General features: G+C 41.7%; 1 protein-coding gene across 1 annotated transcript; it reads left to right on the forward strand.

Annotated features, from left to right (window-relative positions):
* The first annotated feature begins 840 nt into the window (after positions 1–840).
* Positions 841–24,655, forward strand: LOC121537329 (POU domain, class 2, transcription factor 3). The gene is made up of 12 exons (XM_045206838.1): positions 841–978; positions 5,854–5,870; positions 6,789–6,899; positions 15,161–15,272; positions 15,524–15,612; positions 18,092–18,268; positions 19,702–19,843; positions 20,175–20,308; positions 20,907–21,071; positions 22,006–22,048; positions 24,101–24,212; positions 24,432–24,655. Exons 1-12 carry the CDS (start codon positions 930–932, stop codon positions 24,472–24,474), a joined length of 1,194 nt encoding a protein of 397 aa, XP_045062773.1. The 5' UTR covers positions 841–929; the 3' UTR covers positions 24,475–24,655.
* Positions 24,656–26,337: the final 1,682 nt, after the last annotated feature.

The raw sequence follows: 26,337 nt of genomic DNA on the forward strand, positions 1-26,337 counted from the left end.
GACAAAGAAAATTCAACATAGACAATCCACACCCTAGCTCAACATATAAGAGTCGCCAGAGCCAGGGCGTGACACCCACATTTTGCCAGTCTGCCCATTTTGTCATCCCATTGGTCGATTTCAATCTCGTTCCACAGTGACAAATAACTATGATGTCAAGTTTATAATTCTCCCCAGAATTTGCCTTGCTTTGATGCTAAGTTATGTCATTGCGACATGCTGTCCACATATCCATCCCTTTATACAAACACATACACACATACACTGAAGAGCAACTTTTCTAAGTTTGCAGTCAACCCCATTGTTGTTTTATGCAAAATAACTGAGACTGGATAGGACACACCGAGAGACTTATGCAAATGACTCGATCTGCCTGTGTGGGGTACTAAAAAAGGTAAATGTTCCTCCACTAACCCACTTAGGCAAATGCAGATGAGCAGTAGTTGGTTTGTGAAATTTCTATCCCAATACCAGCATATTTTTTGAGAGAAAAAGGACATATTCACATAGTGCTATCTAAACCAGTGAGTGGAACAATTCTTCAACCCAGGTAATTTGTATTTATTTATTTTGTATTCAAAATGTATACATTACCTGTTCAAGTTTTACATACTTATATTCAATGTAATATAAAGCAAAAAAAAAAGAGCCATTTCAACAAACTTTGAGTGTCTGTTGACTTGATTCATATGGTTTTGACTGAGTTCAGATAGGGAGGAGAGCTGGAGTAACTGTGGTGAATAGTGAATGGGGATACCCACCAACTTATGAATATTATAACAGCAATGACATGTGGGAGAAAATTTGAAAGTACGCTGCATTAGAATAACCTCCATATAATTTTACTGGTAGAGCTGTGTGCTGCACTGTCCCAGCGAAGTTACAATCCTTTAGGAAAATCAGCAGTATTTATCATTACAGATATTAAGATGAGCACAGATGGTGTAGAACACTCGGAGGCTCACCATGAACAAGCAGGTAAGGCTGTTTCACCTGATTTTCGATGTTTATTTTCAATTTGTTTGTCGCTATCCCTTGTCAGGTGTATCTGAACAAATTATGATGAAATATATCTTGGTAAGTTATGATGTAAACGTTTCTCCTCCATTGCACCTACTAAACTTTCTTCTTTGTGATGGTGGTGTTTAAAACAAAATAGCCTTACAGAAAGAAAGTACATTTCTGCTTATTCGTATGTTTAGACTGTCCTACAAACATTTCACTTCAACACTTATTTGATCACTTTTAGTATAACAATATGATTTTGGGAAGACGTGGATATTAATTGAATTACTTTGTTATTATTGAATATTAATAATTTGTAATTACAAAATATCTCTGAGGAATCATTTTGTGCTTAGTGTTCCTGGATGGGTGATACATACTTTCATACATATTTGTACTGAAAAGTGTCTCATTTAGCTTTTTAATGAAAATGTGTAATTGAAACAGACACATTATTTACTGAAACATCCCCAATAACACTGAATAGTACAGAAAATGTTTTTGTGTCTTTTTTTTACAAACATTTTGTCATGGATTTTGGATGCAAGGGTATGTGGAGCTTCCAGGCTGAGCATGATTGTTATTTAATCCTAAAACCTTATTTCTGAAGTTATGGCGTATCTGGACATTTGTTTTATTAGCTTTAAGCTATATTTTCCCCAAACTCTCTAGTATTTATCAAAAACACTGTAAATGTGTCTCAGCATTTCTTCTACAATCCTTTACTGATAAGTGGGGCATTAGGGTGCGTTGATAACCACAGTGTGAATTACTATTTCTCAGTATAATCTTTCTGGTTGAAAGAACCTTATCAACAGCAAACATCTCCCCCAATTACACTTTACTATGAACAAGTGTTTCTAAAATAGGATGTGTTGATTCTGTCAGTTGGAGGCTCTACCAGGATGTGCTGTCTGTACCTCAAGCTGTTTGCAGAGAAGCTGCCACAGCCCCAGGCTATTAGGTGACATGGAAGAGGTGGTGAAATACGGAACAAACTCAATGAAAATGTGGAACTTGGATTCAGAGAGAGCTGCAGAGTGTATGGAAGTGAATTCATTGTTTTAATTTTTGGACATAATCTGACAAAATCTGCTTTTAATCAAGTTCCATCATGATGTTGCCTCAGCTTCATTCCTATTATTCAAGCAAATCACTGTAATACAATTGGGATCATTTGAAGACATTATGAGTAAAAACACTGGCAAATGTGTTGAGACAACTCAAGAATGAATGTTAGTAGAACTTTCCTGCCCCAAGGTTGAGTAACCTTGAAATCAGTGTGCAGCACCAGCTGGTTGCGTTAACCTTTCAAGTTGAATCAACTTCACCTCATAGGATCACATCAGGATCACACCAGATATGAATTTCATATCATCTAACACTAATAGCCACAACACTACGCAAGACCATCAGGTCAGAGAGGAAAATATCACTATAATTTTACCCTGATAGCAATGTTATCATGAATCCTTTCACACAGCTTACAGTTAATTGTTTTATTGTGTTATTTTTCAACACAAATTAACCCGAATTAATCAAACAAATTGACTCCCTAATTGAAATAAAAAAAAAAGGTCTGTATGAAGTATAAATCAGTAAAATAGTTCTCTGTGTGTTAATTATACCTTTGAGAGGATGTCCCCTAAGCAAATACTTGAATAGTTATTGTATAATATACTACAGCATGGAGACCTTTTATCTGTTTCAAGTGTTAATGTCACATGCACAAGTACAGTAAAATGCCTTCCTTGCGAGCTCTAAACCCAACAATGTAGTGATTAATAACAATGTACAGTGCATTCGGAAAGTATTCAGACCCCTTGACTTTTTCCACATTTTGTTATGTTACAGTCTTATTCTAAAATTAATTAAATTGTTCTCTCCAGAGATATTTAAGTCCGGACGTCCGCAGGTAGCCAACAGGGTGTCCAGGCGAATCGACATGTCCACCAGTTGATCAAAGGTTAGGTTGGTGTCCCTGCAGGCCAATTCCCGACGCACGTCCTCCCTCAGGCTACATCTGTAGTGGTCGATGAGGGCCCTCTCATTCCATCCCGTGTTGGCAGCCAGTGTCCGGAAGTCCAGTGCGAACTCCTGCGCGCTCCTCCTCCCCTGTCGAAGGTGGAATAGACGTTCACCCGCCGCCTTACCCTCTGGTGGATGATCGAATACTGCCCTGAAGCGGCGGGTGAACGCTGCATAGTTGACTGTGTCGGCGTCTATTCCCCCCCACTCGGCATTGGCCCACTCCAGCGCCTTGCCGGACAGACAGGAGATGAGGGCGGACACGCTCTCGTATCCCGAGGGCGCCGGGTGGATGGTTGCCAGGTAGAGTTCCACCTGGAGCAGGAAACCCTGACACCCGGCAGCTGTGCCATCATAAGCCCTCGGGAGCGAGAGCCGAATCCCACTGGACCCTGGAGATGAAGCGATGGGCATAGCTGATGGTGGTGGTATCGTCAGAGGAGGTGTAGACCAACTTCTTCTTTCCCATCGCTCCACGGTTTTCACCACCTGTTCCATGGCGGTGCCGAGAGCCTGGATCATAGCCGCTTGTTGTTCTACGCGCTCTTCTATTGATCCAGCTGGCACCGCCGCTCCTGCTGACTCCATGTCTAATAGGTGCGTTATTCTGTCAAGGCGACGCGTATGCGGTAGGCGAAGTCAAGAGCAGGACACCGAGCTACTGGCAGAACTTTTACTAGATTCAGTGCAACAAAACAAAGTACACTGGCAACCTCGAACAGCGAGGGAAAATAACAACACCCGCACACAAGGGCAACTGCCGCAAAGACCAAAACAATAACGCACAATACACAATGAGACACAGAGGGTATTAAAGGGAACACAATCAAACATAATGGGAAACAGGTGTACACAATAAAGACTAAACAAGACAAACACCGAAACATCGATCGGCAGCAGCTAGTACTCCGGGGACGACGAACGCCGAAGCCTGCCCGAGCAAGGAGGAGGAGCAGCCTCTGCTGAATCCGTGACAATTATATGGAATTAAACCCAGTTCCATTATAGTTCTGGGTCTGGAGTTAGTGCTCTATTCAATCTGTAAAGCTGAAACGTTCCTGATTCTGCAATAGAAATTTAAAGATGCACTATGCAGAAATTGCTCCACCATTTCCTGGTTGCTAATTCTAATAGTTTGCCAAGCAAGTATAGTGTAGAGAATCATTTTACCATCTAAACCGCTGTGAAATATATTTTCCATAACCCAAAATATTGTATTTTCAGCTGTTTGAAGATGGTGTACAAAACCGAAAGTAAAAGACGCAAAAACGAAACTTAAGAACCTGAAGCATAGAAATAGCCACATAGAACAGATCCACCGCTTCTTAGACTTGCTTTCAATGAGAATGACAGATCTATGTGAATTTTGTCGGGTTGCCCAAAAAGTTACATATTACAGCTTTAAAGGTAATTTCTGATTGAGCCAACATATGCAGCGTTTACCATGAATGCAGTCTTTGCTAAACAAGGAACATTGCCTTTAAATTTCAATCACGCTGTAAAGCTGAATTTCCGCGACTCGGATTGAATAGAGCCCTTAGTCAGTGTGTGTAGTGCACCTGGGGGTCTGTAAACATTACAATGGAAGGGCCTGAAAAGGTTGCCACGGCTACGCAGCTGATTTGCATAGCTTGATGATTTCCATACTGGAAGTTTGGCCTCCGAACATGGTGGTAGGGGGGAGATTTCCATACTGTGGGTCGAGCAGGCACATCGCTCGCCACAAACTCCCAGAGGTCCCATTTGAAATTCAAATGAGGGAAGATTACCTGGCACAGTAGACCTTTGCACTCTCTGTCTGTCATATGGCATTGTTGTATTGAAGGGAGGGTGCCAGTGTAGGGTTCATATGATCATAACCTTCTTAATCACTCCATATGGTGGTTAGTCATCCATATGGCTGTGTTGAATTTTTTACATTATACCCCTGATGAGGATAGATATGATTAGTGCCAAGAAAATGTCTAAAATAAACTCTATCTTGTGTATTATTATCCTACATATTGATAAAATTGAGGGCGCACTTGCGAGGCACTAGTTTCTCTGTATGTTGTTTATTATAACACGTTATAATAAATGTCATGAAATAACATTTATAAACTATTTATAAACTATTCATAAACAAATATTTCATAATTTGTAAACATTTATCAATAATGATAAGTGTTACGAGCGTATCAATTTATAAACATTTATAAAAAGTATGATCATTTATAATGCATTTATGAATATTTAAAAGCTTTTATAATGTCTTATTCATGAAAGTTATTATAAAGGGATTAATGATTTTCTTATTATTCCCTCTTGTAGCTTAATTATCAAAAACCCTCCATACCAGTGATGGGCAACTTTGATGGGGGTGGGGGCCACAAAAAATCTGAACTCATCATGAGGGGCCGCAGTGGCTCGCGGGTCTGCGTACCCACATCCATACCCACACATGCAGTCAGAGCCGGCCCTAGCCCTAAGTTTTAGAGTTCTTTTCCTGCAATTTTGCCATGGAAAGAAGAGAAAATGTTGTACTTTTAAAGCAAGTTTGCTGCAATTCTACACATTTTTGCCATGGGGCGGAGAGAAGATCTTGCAATTTTATAACACATTTTAAGGAATTCAACTCATTTTTCCATGGGGCGGAGAGAAACATGGGGCCGCCAGTTGCCCATCCCTGAGCCATACTGTTATCCAGAGCGCTACTTCATGTGTAGGCCTATTCTTAGAAACAGAAAGTAGTTTAACCCAGTGGAGCCCTAATATGCTTGGTGACAGGTAGGACATTGTAATATTTGACTGTCTAATATTTTATATTTCTTTCTCCTGCAGACATTGAACAAAGACAAGTGAGTATAGAAAACACATTTAATTCTAACTTCAGATTAACTTTCCATAAGTGGGAATGAATTAAAGTGGGAGCAGCTTTCCGTCTGAGAACAGATTAATAGTAGGACATTACAGGAAAACCCTGTTTATAATTTATTAGATATAGAAAAACTTGAAAGGTTTTTACTTCATGCCATATGTCTCGAGACAATTGGTACTTGTAAGATTTCGTAACAAAAACATTGATTGTGATGTCCGTCAATACTGAAAGTAATGTACTATAGTCTGTTTAAATAATGTAATAATAACATCTGCTATCATATTACATGAACTGAATAGACTGCTGGACAGTTAAACTAAGATCATTAAATTTTTCACACAACTGTTTATATACCTCAAAATGTCCACCTATTATTATAACCTATTACCTATAAGTTATTCCTAAACTATGTCTATCCATTTGGCATTGGGAGATTGTTAGAGGTTTATTGTTTTAGTCCTGGGGGTTACAGAAACTGCCTTGAGCCCCGGCTGAGACATTTGCATACTGCACTGCCCGATGGGAGTTGTGTTTATCACAGTTTGTATCTTGTTTAACAAGTGCAGCAGCCTAACCCCCCACACACACACACACACACACACACACACACACACACACACACACACACACACACACACAGACACAGACACAGACACAGACAGACAGACAGACAGATATATACACACGCACACACACACAGACACTGTGATCTATGACAACATAGGCCAAATGTCAGCCTGGTTGTTCCATGTCAATTATTCACACCCAATTGATATCCCGATTTCCGTTGAAAAGGACAAGAGAGTGTTAATGGACTGTTATTCTTCTAAAGACAATGTCAACATCAAACAGCAGGAAGTAGGAAAGTGAGTAATACTGTCATGTGATTGGTTCTCAGATCAAGACAGAGGACCTCAATGACTCTCCCCATGCGGTCTCATCACAAAAAACATGTCACCTGACACAAGGATCCCCAATACCTGGTGGCCAGGCTGGCCAGCTATCAGTGGTAGGTCACGCATCTTCTGTCTCAATAGATCAACCCTCCCGTTGTCCTAGGGTCAAAATGACCCGCCACTGTGTTGAACCAACTTTATTTAATTTTTATATTTTTTGGATCATTTGTGAGAAGGAGGCAGTGATACTTTCTTTAAAGTCTCACTGACTCCTTCTCACAAATGATCCCAAAAATATAAAAATTAAATAAAGTTGGTTCAACACAGTGGCGGGTCATTTTGACCCTAGGACAACGGGAGGGTTAAAATAGGAGTGCTGTCCTAGGATCAGTTTGACATTTTAAATCATAATGTATACGATTATATGGACAGGCGGGACCTGATCCTAGATCAGCACTCCTACTCTATTACGCTTGATACAGTGCCTTCAGAAAGTATTCACACCCCTTTACTTTTTCCACAGTTTGTAGTGTTACAGCCTGAATTTTAAATGGATTAAAGTGAGATTTTTTGTCATTGACCTACACACAGTACCCCATAATGTCGAATGTGGAATTATGTTTTTCTACATTTTTACAAATTAATAAAAAATGAAAAGCTGAAATGTCTTGAGTCAATAAGTGTTCAACCCCTTTGCTTAACAAGTCACATAATAAGTTGCCTGTACTCACTCTGTGTGCAATATGAGTGTTTAACATGATTTTTGAATGACTACCTCATCTCTGTACCCCATACATACAATTATCTGTAAGGTCCATCAGTCGAGCAGTGAATTTCAAACACAGATTCAACCACAAAGACCAGGGAAGTTTTCCATTGCCTCGCAAAGAAGGGCACCTATTGGTAGATGGGTATAAATAAAATGAAAAGCAGACATTGAATATCACTTTGAGCATGGTGAAGTTTTAATTACACTTTCGATGGTGTATCAATACACCCAGTCACTACAAAGATATGTACTTCCTAACTCAGGTGCCTGAGAGGAAGGAAACCGCTCAGGGATTTCACAATGAGGCCAATGGTGATTTTAAAACAGTTACTGAGTTTAATGGCTGTGATAAGAGAAAACTGAGGATGGATCAACAACATTTTAGTTACTCCACAATACTAACCTAACTGACAGAGTGAAAATATTCCAAAACATGCATCCTGTTTGCAATAAGGTACTAAAGTAAAACTGCAAAAACAATCAGCAAAGAAATTTACTTTATGTCTTGATTACAAAGCGTTATGTTTGGGGCAAATCAAATACAACACATTACCGAGTACCACTTTTCATATTTTCAGCCATGGTGGTGGCTGCATCATGTTATGGGTATTCTTGCCATCGGCAAGGACTAGGGAGTTTTTTAATGATAAAAAGAAACAGAAAAGAGCTAAGCACAGGCAAAGTCCTAGAGGAAAAGCTGTTTCAGTTTTCTTTTCAGCAGACACTGGGAGACAAATTCACCTTTCAGCAGGACAATAACCTAAAACACAAGGCCAAATACACACTGGAGTTGCTTACCAAGATGACATTGAATGTTCCTGAGAGGCCTAGTTACAGTTTTGAGTTAAATCGGTTTGATTGAAGAATTAAAACAATTATAATGAGCAAATATTATACAATCCAGGTGTGCAAAGCTCTTCGACACTTACCCAGAAAGACTCACAGCTGTAATCGCTGTCAAAGGTGAATTTAGCATGTATTGACTCAGGGGTTTGAATACTTATCTAATCAAGATATATTAGTGTTTTATTTTCATTAATGTTTTACAAATGGTTGAATTTTTCTTCCACTTTGACATTACATAGTATTTTGTGTAGATAACAATTAAATCCATTTGATTCCCACTTTGTAAAACAACAAAACATAGAAAAAGTCAAGGGGCGTGAATACCTTCTGAAGGCACACAGTGAGGGAAAAAAGCATTTGATCCCCTGCTTATTTTGTACGTTTGCCCACTGACAAAGAAATTATCAGTCTATAATTTTAATGGTAAGTTTATTTGAACAGTGAGAGACAGAATAACAACAACAAAAATACAGAAAAACGCATGTCAAAAATGTTATAAATTGATTTGCTTTTTAATGAGGGAAATAAGTATTTGACCCCCTCTCAATCAGAAAGATTTCTAGCTCCAAGGTGTCTTTTATACAGGTAACGAGCTGAGATTAGGAGCACACTCTTAAAGGGAGTGCTCCTAATCTCAGCTTGTTACCTGTATAAAAGACACCTGTCCACAGAAGCAATTAATCAATCAGATTCCAAACTCTCCACCATGGCCAGGACCAAAGAGCTCTCCAAGGATGTCAGGGACAAGATTGTTGTCAAGAGTGCTGTAGGTGGGTGTAGTGGTGGAATCAAGCGCAGGACACCGAAGTATAGTCCAAAAGACTTTAGTAATATTTCCAACAAGGAAAATATGAACACACTTGCCCGAAGGCGAAATTACGCACGAAGGCGACAAAATAACGGCGCACGAAACATGTGCGAAAATGCTCCAACGTAGTGGAGTGAAGCTCAACCGAGCGAGAATGCAACAAACAAGCAACACAACGACAGCAAATAATACAATAACACACAACACTAGACAAACACAACGAGAAACTTATAGGACACTAATTACGCTAAACGAGAAACAGGTGTCACAACAAACAGACAAAAGCAAACGAACATGAAACATACAACGGTGGCAGCTAGTATTCCGGAGACAACGAACGCCGAAGCCTGCCCGAACAAGGAAGAGAGACAGCCTCGGCCGAAACCGTGACAATTGTAGACCTACACAAGGCTGGAATGGGCTACAAGACCATCGCCAAGCAGCTTGGTGAGAAGGTGACAACAGTTGGTGCGATTATTCGCAAATGGAAGAAACACAAAATAACTGTCAATCTCCCTCAGCCTGGGGCTCCATGCAAGATCTCACCTCGTGTAGTTGCAATGATCATGAGAATGGTGAGGAATCAGCCCAGAACTACACGGGAGGATCTTGTCAACGATCACAAGGCAGCTGGGACCATAGTCACCAAGAAAACAATTGGTAACACACTACGCCGTGAAGGACTGAAATCCTGCAGTGCCCGCAAGGTCCCCCTGCTCAAGAATGCACATATACAGTGGGGAGAAGAAGTATTTGATACACTGCCGATTTTGCAGGTTTTCCTACTTACAAAGCATGTAGAGGTCTGTCATTTTTATCATAGGTACACTTCAACTGTGAGAGACGGAATCTAAAACAAAAATCCAGTGTCACGAACGTCGATAGATGCGGACCAAGGCGCAGCGTGGTAAGCGTACATACTTTTATTTAAGTACACCACACGAACAAAACAACAAAACAAACGATACGTGAAGTCCTGGGTTGAACACAAACCTTCCGGAACAAGATCCCACAATGACTAGTGAAAACAGGCTGCCTAAGTATGGTTCCCAATCAGAGACAACGAGCTACAGCTGCCTCTGATTGGGAACCACCCTGGCCAACATAGATCTAAACGATCTAGAATGAGAACATAGAACAACTAACCATAGAAAATCCACACCCTGGCTCAACAATTAAGAGTCCCCAGAGCCAGGGCGTGACAGTACCCCCCAAAAGGCGCGGACTGCGACCACGCCAACCAAACACAAGAGCAGGAGCAGGAACGGGCCGGACCGGGCTGACGACACGCACCACTGGCTTGGTGCGGGGAGCAGTAACGGGCCGGACCGGGCTGGCGACGCGCACCACTGGCTTGGTGCGGGGAGCAGGAACGGGCCGGACCGGGCTGACGACGCGCACCACTGGCTTGGTGCAGGGAGCAGGAACAGGCCGGGCTGGACTGGGAACACGCACCATAGGCTTGGTGCGGGGAGCCGGAACGGACCGGGCTGGACTGGGAACACGCACCATAGGCTTGGTGCGGGGAGCCGGAACGGGCCGGGCCGGACTGTGGAGGCGGACTGGAGGTCTGGAGCGGAGAGCTGACACAACCCGTCCTGGCTGAATGCCTACTTCCACACAATATGTGCGAAGCATCAGCACAGGACGTACAGGGCTGTGTACTCGTACTGGCGTTACAGCACGTGGCACAGGCGCAGGATATACAGGACCGAGGAGGGGTACTGGAGGCCACGAGCGTTGAGCCGGCACACTCCGTCCTGGCTGCATGCCCACCTTAGCACGACACGTGCGTGGTGCTAGCACAGGACGTACAGGACTGTGCCGGAACACTCGCGGCACAGTACGTGGCTCCGCATAACACGGAGCCTGCCCAGTCTCACGCTTTCTAGCCTGAGTACGGGGAGTTGGCTCAGCTCTAACTCTAGGCTCCGCCAACCACCCTTTTAGCCCCCCCAAAAAATTTTTTTATTGGGGCTGTCTCTCGGGCTTCCTCCTCGGCCGGTACCCTCTGCGTTGCCGCTGCTCCTCTTTGTAGCGCGCCTCCACAGTCTCCTCCCAAGGACGGCGATCCATTCCGGCCTGAATCTCGTCCCAAGTCCAGGATCCCTTCCCGTCCAGGATCTCCTCCCAAGTCCAGGCTGTCTGTTCCTGGACACGCTGCTTGGTCCTCCTTTGGTGGGATCTTCTGTCACGATCGTTATAAACAGCGGACCAAGGCGCAGAGTGGTAAGCGTACATACTTTATTCAATTAACGTACTTGACACACGATCAAAACAAAACAACAAACCAAACGATACGTGAAGTCCTAGGTTAATACACCAAAAGAAACCTTACGGAACAAGATCCCACAAATAACTAGTGCCAACAGGCTGCCTAAGTATGGGTCCCAATCAGAGACAACGAGAATCAGCTGCCTCTGATTGGGAACCACCCTGGCCAACATAGAAAACACGAACTAGAACACAACATAGAAAATCACACATAGAAAATCCACACCCTGGCTCAACATATAAGAGTCCCCAGAGCCAGGGCGTGACATCCAGAAAATAACATTGTATGATTTTTAAGTAATTAATTTGCATTTTATTGCATGACATTAGTATTTGATCACCTACCACCCAGTAAGAATTCCGGCTCTCACAGACCTGTTAGTTTTTCTTTAAGAAGCCCTCCTGTTCTCCACTCATTACCTGTATTAACTGCACCTGTTTGAACTCGTTACCTGTATAAAAGACACCTGTCCACACACTCAATCAAACAGACTCCAACCTCTCCACATTGGCCAAGACCAGAGAGCTGTGTAAGGACATCAGGGATACAATTGTAGACCTGCACAAGGCTGGGATGGGCTACAGGACAATAGGCAAGCAGCTTGGTGAGAAGGCAACAACTGTTGGCGCAATTATTAGAAAATGGAAGAAGTTCAAGATGACGGTCAATCACCCTCGGTCTGGGGCTCCATGCAAGATCTCACCTCATGGGGCATTAATGATCATGAGGAAGGTGAGGGATCAGCCCAGAACTACATGGCAGGACCTGGTCAATGACCTGAAGAGAGCTGGGACCACAGTCTCAAAGAAAACCATTAGTAACACACTACGCCGTCATGGATTAAAATCCTGCAGCGCACGCAAGGTCCCCCTGCTCAAGCCAGCGCATGTCCAGGCCCGTCTGAAGTTTGCCAATGACCATCTGGATGATCCAGAGGAGGAATGGGAGAAGGTCATGTGGTCTGATGAGACAAAAATAGAGCTTTTTGGTCTAAACTCCACTCGCCGTGTTTGGAGGAAGAAGAAGGATGAGTACAACCCCAAGAACACCATCCCAACCGTGAAGCATGGAGGTGGAAACATCATTCTTTGGAGATGCTTTTCTGCAAAGGGGACAGGATGACTGTATTGAGGGGAGGATGGATGGGGCCATGTATCACGAGATCTTGGCCAACAACCTCCTTCCCTCAGTAAGAGCATTGAAGATGGGTCGTGGCTGGGTCTTCCAGCATGACAACGACCCGAAACACACAGCCAGGGCAACAAAGGAGTGGCTCCGTAAGAAGCATCTCAAGGTCCTGGAGTGGCCTAGCCAGTCTCCAGACCTGAACCCAATAGAAAATCTTTGGAGGGAGCTAAAAGTCCGTATTGCCCAACGACAGCCCCGAAACCTGAAGGATCTGGAGAAGTTCTGTATGGAGGAGTGGGCCAAAATCCCTGCTGCAGTGCGTGCAAACCTGGTCAAGACCCACAGGAAATGTATGATCTCTGTAATTGCAAACAAAGGTTTCTGTACCAAATATTAAGTTATGCTTTTCTGATGTATCAAATACTTATGTCATGCAATAAAATGCTAATTAATTACTTAAAAATCATACGATGTGATTTTCTGGATTTTTGTTTTAGATTCCGTCTCTCACAGTTGAAGTGTACCTATGATAAAAAATTACAGACCTCTACATGCTTTGTAGGTAGGAAAACCTGCAAAATCGGCAGTGTATCAAATACTTGTTCTCCCCACTGTACATGCCCGTCTGAAGTTTGCCAATGAACATCTGAATGATTCAGAGGAGAACTGGGTGAAAGTGTTGTGGTCAGATGAGACCAAAATGGAGCTCTTTGGCATCAACTCATCTCGCCGTGTTTGGAGGAGGAGGAATGCTGCCTATGACCCCAAGAACACCATCCCCACCGTCAAACATGGAGGTGGAAACATTATGCTTTGGGGGTGTTTTTCTGCTAAGGGGACAGGACAACTTCACCACATCAAAGGGACGATGGACGGGGCCATGTACCGTCAAATCTTGGGTGAGAACCTCCTTCCCTCAGCCAGGGCATTGAAAATGGGTCGTGGATGGGTATTCCAGCATGACAATGACCCAAAACACACGGCCAAAGCAACAAAGGAGTGGCTCAAGAAGAAGAACATTAAGGTCCTGGAGTGGCCTAGCCAGTCTCCAGACCTTAATACCATAGAAAATCTTTGGAGGGAGCTAAAAGTCCGTATTGCCCAACGACAGCCCCGAAACCTGAAGGATCTGGAGAAGTTCTGTATGGAGGAGTGGGCCAAAATCCCTGCTGCAGTGCGTGCAAACCTGGTCAAGACCTACAGGAAATGTATGATCTCTGTAATTGCAAACAAAGGTTTCTGTACCAAATATTAAGTTCTGCTTTTCTGATGTATCAAATACTTATGTCATGCAATAAAATGCTAATTAATTACTTAAAAATCATACGATGTGATTTTCTGGATTTTTGTTTTAGATTCCGTCTCTCACAGTTGAAGTGTACCTATGATAAAAAATTACAGACCTCTACATGCTTTGTAGGTAGGAAAACCTGCAAAATCGGCAGTGTATCAAATACTTGTTCTCCCCACTGTACATGCCCGTCTGAAGTTTGCCAATGAACATCTGAATGATTCAGAGGAGAACTGGGTGAAAGTGTTGTGGTCAGATGAGACCAAAATGGAGCTCTTTGGCATCAACTCATCTCGCCGTGTTTGGAGGAGGAGGAATGCTGCCTATGACCCCAAGAACACCATCCCCACCGTCAAACATGGAGGTGGAAACATTATGCTTTGGGGGTGTTTTTCTGCTAAGGGGACAGGACAACTTCACCACATCAAAGGGACGATGGACGGGGCCATGTACCGTCAAATCTTGGGTGAGAACCTCCTTCCCTCAGCCAGGGCATTGAAAATGGGTCGTGGATGGGTATTCCAGCATGACAATGACCCAAAACACACGGCCAAAGCAACAAAGGAGTGGCTCAAGAAGAAGAACATTAAGGTCCTGGAGTGGCCTAGCCAGTCTCCAGACCTTAATACCATAGAAAATCTGTTGAGGGAGCTGAAGGTTTGAGTTGCCAAACGTCAATCTCAAAACCTTAATGACTTGAAGAATATCTGCAAAGAGGAGTGGGACAAAATCCCTCCTGAGATGTGTGCAAACCTGGTGGCCAACTACAAGAAACGTCTGACCTCTGTGATTGCCAACAAGGGTTTTGCCAACAAGGGTTTTGCCACCAAGTACTAAGTCATGTTTTGCAGAGGGGTCAAATATTTATTTCCCTCATTAAAATGCAAATCAATTCATAAAATATTTGACATGCGTTTTTCTGGATTTTTTTGTTGTTATTCTGTCTCTCACTGTTCAAATAAACCTACCATTAAAAATTATAGACTGATAATTTCTTTGTCAGTGGGCAAACGTACAAAATCAGCAGGGGATCAAATACTTTTTTCCCTCATTGTACAGCCCCAGGCCCAATGTTTAAAATCACGTAAAGCTATGATTATTTATCATTTTCTAAGAATAGGAGGGAACGGTCATTCTGTAAGCAAGGCATTTGTTTGGTTGTTTTTTGGTTTACATCCAGGTCTCTCAACGAGACTCACCTGGAATAAAGAAAGATAAAAAAATGAAAAATCTAAGATAGTTTTTCTGTTTCCACAGGAACTCCCCTCCCTCCACACCATGCAGCAGCTGGTGCTTATGCCAGCCTCTCACCACCTCTCATCGACCTCCTCCTTCCTCCTCTCTCAGACACAACACACAGGGCACCAAGGTACACATGAACATCCAAATGAAAGGGTTGCAATATTACGTAAACCTTCCCAAAGTTCACAGGTTTTTCTAGATACAGTATACCAGTTTGAGGACTCAAAAAACCAGGAGAGAATAAGCAGGGAGGGAATCCTCCAACTGGGAATCCTTCAACCAGGGTTTCTGAAAAATCTGGGAAGTTTGGGAAAGTTACAATATCTATGATACTTCTCTAAACAAATTGTATCAATAACTGTTTTTTTCCCCGTGTAGCACTTCTGCAGCAGAACCTCCACAACTTTCCCACCCAGAGCCAGTCAGGTCTCCTGCAACACCAGCCTGGGTTAGCACTGACACCTCAGGTAAAAAATCACACCTCTTTCACCAGTTGACATTATTAGCTGTATGGAAGAGACAAAGAGATGTAAGTCAAGTGACCACATTTGCTGAGAAGATTAAAGGACAACAATACAGGTCATGCATCCGGATCCTTAAACTTGATAACCGAATTAACCGTTTACAGGACATACCATGAGAGGGATAAGGATTTACAGTATCATAGAACTTTCACTGACATCAGTCAGATATACACTGAGTGTACAAAATATTAAGAACACCTTCCTAATATTGAGTTCAGAGCCGGTCCTTGCCGTTCTGCCGCCCTAGGCGAGACCCCGCAAAACTAGAATAGTCCCAGTAAGCAAATTTACATTGAAAATACGTTTAAAATACGTATTTTACAGGAAGTTGAAAAGGCATCTTTTCCGGATGTTGAAAAATACGTATTTTCCGGACGTTGAAATCATGTTCATTTTCAGTTCTGAATGAAAGTTGAAAATACTTATTTTCCGGTTGTTGAAAATACGCATTTTCCAGATGTTGAAAATATGTATTTTTCGGATGTTGAAATCAAGCTAATTTTTGGTTCTGAATAAAAGTTGAAAAGTCGTCATTTATAGACATCTATGTTTGGGCCAAATCAAGGCTGGTCCAGACAGGACAAAATCTGAACCAAACATAGATGTCTATGATTGGTTCAGATTTGGTCCAGACCGGACGAAAGACCAATGTCCGTGGATGTGGAAATAAAGGCCGGTCCGGACTGCACCAAAAAAAGATGCCAAAAAGGAGTCGGCTTCGGTCCGTGCTTACTGAGGTGTAGCCTACAGTGTTGCCTGAAATTGAATTTTATGAATGCCCATCTATGTGGTAAGCCTACCGTTTGTAAAAAAAACACAAAAAAATGATGTCAGGTCTGGACAGGACCAAGAAAAGACGTTGGCTCGTGCTTACTGGGGTGTAGACTACCATGTCTGCCCGCAATGGAATTTTATGAATGCCCATCCATGTGATAGGCCCACCATTTGTAAAACAGGTCGTTGCATTGGCTTTATTATTCCTGATTCCTGTGACTAATCAATTTGGCTATTTAAGCTCTGAATATCAGCTACTCAACTTTATCAGGAGTTATGGTGAGCCTATTTGCAATGTGTTCTTTTTCGCTATGATCAGCTTGTTAAAAATTTACGGATACAAACTTGAAACAACTGATCATGAAAATGATGTGAAAGTCCTGTACTTCATTTGTGATTGTCCATATTTTCCATTTTACTTTGTCCTGTCCTAGTTTTGGGATATGTTGTTTGTTAACATGACAGTGCATTTTTTATTTGATTGGGTGCCATTTAGGTTAGGCTATTTGATCGGAGAAACCTGCATGATGTAAAAAGTGTCAGTCTCATTACATTGTCATACATTTTATCTCCAGCCTGTAGGCTACAGAAAAGGCCACATACTCGTTCTACCATATCCTATACGTGCTACATGATTTATGTTACATGATTTTATTGACAGAACGTTGGTGGAGTGCCGCAGTGATGTGTCTCTCCAACAGCACCCTGGAGAGGCGCGCTGTGAATGGACAAGCAAAATATTTTGCGCCCCTGCCTTTGACAGTGGGCACTGCTTATCACATGGCGGCATCAACGCTCACCAAAAAGCCCTTATGCCGCTGGTTGAGAGAAATAGCCATTGATTGGGGACAAAATTAGGCCTATGTGAGGTTTTATGTGTTGTTGGAGGTGCGTCTTGGTCAGTTTAACTTTGAAAATGCCGCCCTCGTCAATCTGCCGCCATAGGCGGACACCTAATCCTGCCTAATGAGCGAGCCGGCCGTGAATAAGTTGCCCCCCACACCCCTTTTGCCCTTAGAATAGCCTCAATTAGTCAGGGCATGGACTCTATAAGGTGTCGAAAGCGTTCCACAGGGATGCTAGCCCATGTTGACTCCAATGCTTCCCACATTTGTGTCAAGTTGGCTGGATGTCATTTTGGGTGGTGGACCATTCTTGATACACACGGGAAACTGTTGAGTGTGAAAAACCCAGCAGCATTGCAGTTCTTGACACAATCAAACCTGTGCGCCTGGCACCTACTACCATAACCCGTTCAAAGGCACTTAAATATTTTGTCTTGCCCATTCACCCTCTGAATGGCACACATACACAATCTATGTCTCAAATGTCTCAAGGATAAAAAATCCTTCTTTAACCTGTCTCCTCCCCTTCATCTACACTGATTGAAGTGGATTTAAAAGGTTACAACAATAAGGGATCATAGCTTTCACCTGGATTCACCTGGTCAGTCTATGTCATGGAAAGAGCAGGTGTTCTTAATGTTTTGTAAACTCAGTGTATTAATGAGGAAAAATGAAGAGAACATTTGCATAACACAATAACATGTTCAATTTCCGTATGAACAAGGTTTCTAACACTGCTATAATTTTCACACTTTTTATCATCCATTTAACCATATTTCTCCTCACCACTGTGTTCCTTAAAGGCCATGAGTCGGTCGGGCCTGACGTCGTCGGTCATGGAAGGACACCTGGACATGTCCCACCTGCAGGTCCCCAAACACATCGGGGCCCCCCAGCAGGACGATCCCAGTGACCTAGAGCAGCTGGAACAGTTTGCCAAGGCCTTCAAACAGAGACGCATCAAACTGGGCTTCACCCAGGTACAGACTGAGGGCCACCGGCTCAAAATACAATACAGCTTTATTTGTCTTTTTGCTGTTTTGTTTTTTCCCTAACCCCTGGATACCACACATACCGGCAGTGCCGTTTCTAGGCATTAGTGAAATAAGCAGCCTCTTAGGGCCCCGCAGCCGAACCCCCAAAAAATTCAATAAAGATAGTTTTATTTTTATTTTTAGGAAGTCAGTGGGGGTCTCAACTTATTGTTAGTTAGGATAGTAGAATACACAACGTGCAATTTCGAAATTTGGTAGTGCATCAGCAGTTTTCCTCTTGTTATGTCAGTCACTGACAGTCACTCAATAAATCCTTGTCAGCTAACATTTGATAGATTGCTAGGTAAGTTAGTCTAGCAATCAAATCTCGCTTAGGGCCCCCAAAATGCTAGAAACGGCCCTGCATACCAGTACACTAACACAGGTGGCTAGAAGCCACAGAACAGCACCCCTGGAGCAGGTTAGGGGTTAAATGTCTTGCTCAAGGGCACAATGGCAATATGCAGCACCTGAGGAAGGCCCTCAAAATTGTCAAAGACTCCAGCCACCCTAGTCATAGACTGTTCTCTCTGCTACCGCACGGCAAGCGGTACCGGAGCGCCAAGTCTAGGTCCAAAAGGCTTCTCAACAGCTTCTACCCCCAAGCCATAAGACTCCTGAACAGCTAATCATTGCTACCCGGACTATTTGCACTGCCCCCACCCCCACCCCCCTCTTTTACGCTGCTGCTACTCTGTTTATTATCTATGCATAGTCACTTTAACTCTACCCAGATGTACATATTACCTCAATTACCTAGACTAGCCGGTGCCCCCGCACATTGACTCTGTACCAGTACCCCCTGAATATAGCCTCCCTACTGTTATTTTATTTTACTGCTGCTCTTTAGTTATTTGCTTTTATTTTTTTACTTAACACTTTTTTTTAAACACTTCTTTAAAAAATGCATTGTTGGTTAAGGGCTTGTAAGTAAGCATTTCACTGTAATGTCTACACCTGTTGTATTCGGCGCATGTGGCAAATACAATTTGATTTGATTTGATATTCCGATTCTCACTCCCACCAGATATTTTCCTGTCAGCCCTGGGATTTGAAGCTACTGCCTCACTCTGATTACTGATATGCCACCTAACTTCTGTACTTGGTGTACCTGCTCACTTTGAAATAATCAACTATTGAAACACACACAGTTCAAAGACAGTACTGAAGTGACTTACGTTTTCTGTAGTCAAAATACTTAAAGGAGATCAATAACATTATTATTTGAAGGTTTGCCGTAATCAGATTCAAATATATCCTGTCTGTGTGTGTGTGTGTGTGTGTGTGTGTGTGTGTGTGTGTGTGTGTGTGTGTGTGTGTGTGTGTGTGTGTGTGTGTGTGTGTGTGTGTGTGTGTGTGTGTGTGCGTGTGTGTTCCAGGGTGATGTAGGCCTGGCTATGGGGAAGCTGTATGGGAATGACTTCAGCCAGACTACCATCTCCCGCTTCGAGGCACTCAACCTGAGCTTCAAGAACATGTGCAAGTTGAAGCCGCTACTGGAGAAGTGGCTGAGCGACGCAGGTATTATAGTGTATAACAATATATTTTGTAGATGTCTTTACACACTTGTACAGTATATTTCTATGTCAAGAGGATATTTATTTAATTGTATTGGCTAGAAATTCCTTTTAGATAAAATGTATGTTGGTAAATATGGTGGTCCTCTGTAGCTCAGCTGGTAGAGCACGGCGCTTGTAACGCCAAGGTAGTGGGTTCGATCCCCGGGACCACCCATACACAAAAATGTATGACCGCATGACTGTAAGTCGCTTTGGATAAAAGCGTCTGCTAAATGGCATATTATTATATTATTATTATTATAAATCATGTTCACTATCTCTTTCCACATCAGAGAATTCTCCCTCTGACTCTATGGCCAACGTTGCCTCTCTACCACCCCTGATCGAAGGCTATGGAAGGAAAAGGAAAAAGAGAACAAGCATTGAAACCAACATCAAGCTCACCCTGGAGAAACGCTTCCTTAACGTGAGTTAACTCTGTCCATCACCTAATGTTGTCCCCTGCACTTCCAACCATAAATACATAATTTAGGAACTGCTGATATAAGTCGTATTTGGGTGTTAAGGAGCGCGGTTTGGGGGATCATGTTTCGAAGGAGGTATGACTCGACCTTTGCCTCTCCTGAGTCTGTTGGGGAGTTGCAGCGATGAGAGAAGATCGTAATTGGATCGTAATTGGATTTCACGAAATTGGGTAGAAAAAAATAAAATGCTTTTCCATGCAGGGAGCAAAACAATTCTCCATCATGCACATTGTTGTGACACTTGAGTGACTACATAGCAGCCATTTTTAGTTAGTTGCAATGGTGATACATATGATATGGCTTATTTTAAGACATTATAGAAGCTCATGCATGCTTATAATAAGTAATAAGCATTATACCTGCAGGCTTTACAGTTAGCTACCAAGGTTTATTTTCAGAACGCCAAGCCCAACTCAGAGAAGATCACAATGATCTCAGAGCAGCTACATATTATATGCCCTATTATAAGACATTATAATAAAGGTTCATTCATGCTTATAGCACCTACAGTAATACCAATATACAAATGTTTCTATTCAGAACCCCAAGCCTAACTCAGAGGAGATCATGCTGATCTCAGAGCAGCTGTCTATGGAGAAGGAGGTGGTGCGTGTGTGGTTCTGTAACCGCAGACAGAAGGAGAAGAGGATCTACTGCCCCATGTCCACCTCACCAATGAAACCACATAACTTCCACTCCAGAATGGTTAGCCTTAAATCTCTCAGTTATAATGTTTTGGGGAAATGTTGTATGTTTTTTTCCTGATGTTAAAGTGGCCAGCTCTGAATATGTACAGTAGCTCTATATTTTCAAGTCAGTTTGAAAGCCTATACACTCTGCCAAAACACTACACAGTTACAGTCACACACCCTTCTAGATAACTTGAAACAGTCTAACCAGGTCTTGTGTCTTTAGGTAGCATAGGCTAGCTAGTGCTTTCGCCAATTTGCTTCAGGCGGCTGTTGTGCGACTGTGGCAAAGTCGATTTTAGTTAGGGACCGTCAATAAATTACACAATGTAAATGGGACAATATTTTCATGTTGCCCATCTTTTAGTTGTAAATGCTTTCAATATTTTTATATGAATTTCTACAGTTAATATTTGGTTTGAGGTTTTTAAGTCATTGAAATTCAGAGCTATTGACCTTTTAAAATATTGTCTCATGTACATTGTGTAATTTACTGATGGTCCCTAACAAGCCCCATAGGGATATCATGGGCATTATGATTGGGTCACGTGCAGCTGCACTCCAAATTGATGATTACTTGGGTGCTTCCAGCTGTGGGCATGTGGGCAGGGTTGAAATAAACCCAACCCAATGAAAACTGTTACGGTACCCATCATTCCGTGACATTCCATTTGTTCCTATAATCTCGCAAATATCAGTTTTGGATGAGACTGACTTGATGACCAAAATCGTAATATTTACACTTTGTAGTCAATTTTGACACTAGAATAAATGTTTCTGAATCCTATTGATAGCACATAGGCCGTTTTCAAAACAATACGTTTTGGTATATTAAAAGATTTGTGTAATGAAAGAGTAGTGTAATAGTAAAGCATTATGTGCACTACAACATTTTCAGTACATTGTCTTGTGGTTTTTTTCACTAGCCTTTATGTAACACCCTGTTTCAGGCCTCCACATCCAGATCATACAGCCCTTTTGCTTCAGGAGGAGGCAAGTGTAACCATATGTACTTCATATAATCTGTATTTAAGACTACTTCATATACAGTGGGGTCCGAAATTATTGACACCCTTGATAAAGATGAGCAATAATGATTGTATCAAATAAATAATTTGAATGCTATATTGTATGCTCCAACAAATGAAGAGATTATATTATTTTATACTAATACAATTTCTCAGAGAAAGAGCTTTTGTTTAACAAGTAACACTTTTTTCTCAAAAAGGTAGGGGTGAAAACGATTGACACCCCTAAAGATTGTCGTAAATAAAGTTTATTATTTGGTCCCATATTCCTAGAACGCAACGATTACATCAAGTGAGAAAGTTCATACCCCCAAGACATGCTAACCTCTCACCATGACCAATGACAGGGGAGGCTAGCATGTCTTGAGGGTAAGAACTTTGACTCTCTAACTTTTTCACTCTCCATGATTAACCTCTTAAGGATCGAACCCTTTTTTTCAATTTTCGCCTAAAATGACATACCCAAGTCTAATTGCCTGTAGCTCAGGACCTGAAAGGAAACACTTTGAAGTTTGTGGAAATGTGAATTAATGTAGGAGAATATAACATATTAGATCTGGTAAAAGATAATACAAACAAAAAAACATGCGTTTTCTATTTATTTTTTTGTTCCATCGTCTTTGAAATGCAAGAGAAAGGCCACAATATAATATTGCAGTTTAGGTGCAATTTAGATTTTGGCCATTAGATGGCAGCAGTGTGTGCAAAGTTTCAGATTGATCCAGTGTAGCATGTCAATACTGGACTATTTTGTATCAAGTCTGCCCAAATATGCCCAATTGGTCAATTGATACATTTTCAACTACATAACTATAGAGAACATACAAAAATTATATGGTAATACAAAATGTAAGTTTACACACTCCCGGGAATGTCATACATGATGGATCATTAGCTTATACACTAACTTTCACACATCTAGATGGCCGGGCGGGGTGGGTGTGGAGCCAGAGACAGCAGGGGTTCAAACTGTAGAACCCAGTGCCTACATTTGAATATAAAAATGGATTTTATCAAACAAAACTATGCTACATTTTATCTCTGGGACCCTTAGGATGACAAATCAGAGCAAGATTACTGAATGTAAGTACATTATTTACCTTCAGAGGTGAATGTATCAAACCAGTTGCCGTGATACGTTTTTTGTTGATGTGCACTCTCCTCAAACAATAGCATGGTATTTTTTCACTGTAATATCTACTGTAAATTGGACAGTGCAGTTAGATTAACAAGGATTTAAGCTTTCTGCCCATATAAGACATGTCTGTGTCCTGGAAAGTTTGTTGATACTTACAACTGTCATGCTAATCACATTAGTGCACGTTAGCTCAACCATCCTGTATACGGGACACCGATCCCGTAGAGGTTAATGATTAATTTAGGATTATCCATACTCATGGTAGCATCCACATTAATGTATAAGTGTTTAAAAACATATCATATTCTTATTTACAATAAAAGTGACTCCAAAATGACATAATACATTATTTACCATTCATATTTATTGGGTACAAAATCATCTGAAACACAATCAAAACGAACTGCAAATGCATCCAACAAGTTTTTAGAGTCACAAGCTTGATGTAGTCATTGCGTGATAGGAATATGGAACCAAATACTACACTTTTGACTACTTTATTTACAAGAATCATTATGGGTGTCAAGATTTTTTTAAATAACTTGTTAAACAAAATCTCTTTCTCTGAGCAATTGTATTAGTATAAATGTTTTTTAGCATACAATATAGCTCAGTATTTGAATAATATATTTTATACAGTCATTATTGCTCATCTTTATCAAGGGTGTCAATAATTTTGGAACCCACTGTAGTCTGTAGTACTTAAGACCTGTATTTAATAAAAAGTAAAGGGCATAGATACATTTGTGTGAAATCCACACTGTCTGAGAAATCAAACCTATAAAACCTTCATCCATACGAAACGCACTGTATGAAGTCTCAAGCTTTCTCGTGAAGTGAGTGTGCATGTTAAATTGAGTGTATTCATTTGTGCTCTAGTGTCATCGAGTTCCTCTCCTAATAGTCCTAGTCGTGGGCCGTCGCCCGGCACACTCTCGTCTGGCTCCACTGCTCTGACCTCCCAGGTCAACCAATCCTTCAGCTCACCAGGGTAAGGGACTCACCCCCCACCACAGCCAAGCACATCTGAACAAATTCCACCCCAATACCTACAGTATATAGTGCACTACTTTTGACTAGAGCCCTATGGCCTGGTCAAAGGTAGGGAATAGGGTGCCATTTGAGAGACACCCAGAAGATGAGTCTAATGCTGTAATGGCAACATGGCATTGTACAGATGAGCGATGAACCTGTTATGTTTGTGTTTCAGGTCGTGGTATCACACATGGAACCCTATGCCCTATCACCACTGAGAAATCCTGCCTGTTGTGGAAGAGAACTAAAACTACCGATGTCAATGAAGGGAAACAGAAATGGATACAAACCATCAGACACACATAATGTCAAATGTCATATGCAATATTTGGTCCCGCTTTAAATTATGTTCAAATTATAAACGCTTCATAATGCCTTCATAAGCACTACATACATGAGTTACAAAGCATCTATAACCGTATGTCATGGTTTATAAAGGGTTCATAAATGTGTCCTAACTGTGTGACATAATCACCGATGTCAAATGTGACATAACCCACTATGTCGAATATGATATATACATGTGCTTTATAAAGGGTGACATGTTGTGCTGAAGGATGGCATACGCTCTAAAGTGATGTCATGTTAGTCACATTACTCCTAATCTCAGACACTTCTGCCCAAATGCGCGGAAATTCTGGTGGACCAACGCATCAAACTTGGCCTTTTTAGTTAGGGTTAGGTTTCAAATCAAATTCTAAGAAGATACGTTGTGGAAATAGGCAGAGTTTAGCAATAATTATGACTTTTTGACTGTGTTAAGTAGTGAAAATGACAAATACTTTACTCAGTAAGGTCACTCCTATAGAATTCTATGGTCACTCCCACTAAGGCCAACTTTGAATGGTTGATATCCCAGGCTTATATGTGCTGTGTGTGCAATAGCCTGGGGACGACGTTACACCAAGAAACACTTACCTTGATGAAGCCCCCAACCTAAAGAACTTGAAAGTGTCTTTCTTCTGGAACCAAGTTACACGTTCCTCAGTACACAAACACGCACACAACAAAAACTAGCCATACCGTGCAGTACTGGGCCCAGCCAGGTCTTTGACACATTCACCCACTCCCCGCTGAAATATCAGCCACAAAATGTTTCCATTATTGTAACAGGTTGTAATCAAGCCCTGGTCTCCAGCATGGGAACAGAATATGAATACCTGGTGCAGTAGTCTCAGGTTGGACTACTCCAAATCATCTTGGTTCTGACACACTCACACACACACACGCACACAAATGCAAGTTTTGCAGGTCCATCAACCTATTTAAATACCTCTCACACCCGACAGTAACCTGTGGATCATGAGAGAACCTTCATAAAGAAGAACATTAATAACCTATTTATTGACACTTTATGTAGTGTCCTGTAATACTTAGTTTGAAGTGAGACACCTTCGGACATTCATAACACATCCATAAAGACTCTATATCTCATGACGCTGTACTTAATTTAAAGTCAGACCCCTTTGGTCATTCATAACACATCCATAAAGACTCTATATCTCATGACGCTGTACTTAATTTAAAGTCAGACCCCTTTGGTCATTCATAACACATACATAAAGGCTTAATGATGTAAACGCAAACGTATTAACACTTAGAGAATTATTACTAACAGCTAAAACAACTAAACATTAAAGACATGTTTAAACCATACATTTCCTTTTATTTGTAAATGTTTAAAACAATACAAATACATAAAGTTTCAAAAAGTCCAGCAACGCAATTGCATTGAACATTACACAGGACTGTGAATAGTGTAGCTTGTCCCTGAGCTGGCGGACGAATGGTTCTTGCCTCTCTTCCTGCTGGAGGTACTGCATGTTGGTTCCAACCTTAAAGTAACAACAAAGAAAGTTAGCAGGTCTGTTAGGAAATGCCTTTGTCACACCATCTAGATAAGGGCATTTCTGTGCTGTGCCAGAAACTCTAAATGGAAAGGTGGTAAACTCCATTCAATTCGTATTATTATACTGAACAAAAATATAAACGCAACATGTGAAGTGTTGGTCCCATGTTTCATGAGCTGAAATAAAAGATCCCAGAAATGTTCCACATGCATAAAAATCTTATTTCTCTCA

The sequence above is a fragment of the Coregonus clupeaformis genome, chromosome 24, assembly GCF_020615455.1.
Source record: "Coregonus clupeaformis isolate EN_2021a chromosome 24, ASM2061545v1, whole genome shotgun sequence".
NCBI classification, from domain to species: Eukaryota; Metazoa; Chordata; class Actinopteri; order Salmoniformes; family Salmonidae; genus Coregonus; species Coregonus clupeaformis.

Excerpts from the sequence above, each read along its gene's own strand:
- LOC121537329 (XM_045206838.1), top strand. The coding sequence starts at position 930 with ATGAGCACAGATGGTGTAGAACACTCGGAGGCTCACCATGAACAAGCA. Across the intron at positions 21,072-22,005 it reads ATAACTTCCACTCCAGAATG|GCCTCCACATCCAGATCATA; the intron begins GTTAGCCTTAAA and ends ACCCTGTTTCAG. Across the intron at positions 22,049-24,100 it reads CCCTTTTGCTTCAGGAGGAG|TGTCATCGAGTTCCTCTCCT; the intron begins GCAAGTGTAACC and ends TTTGTGCTCTAG.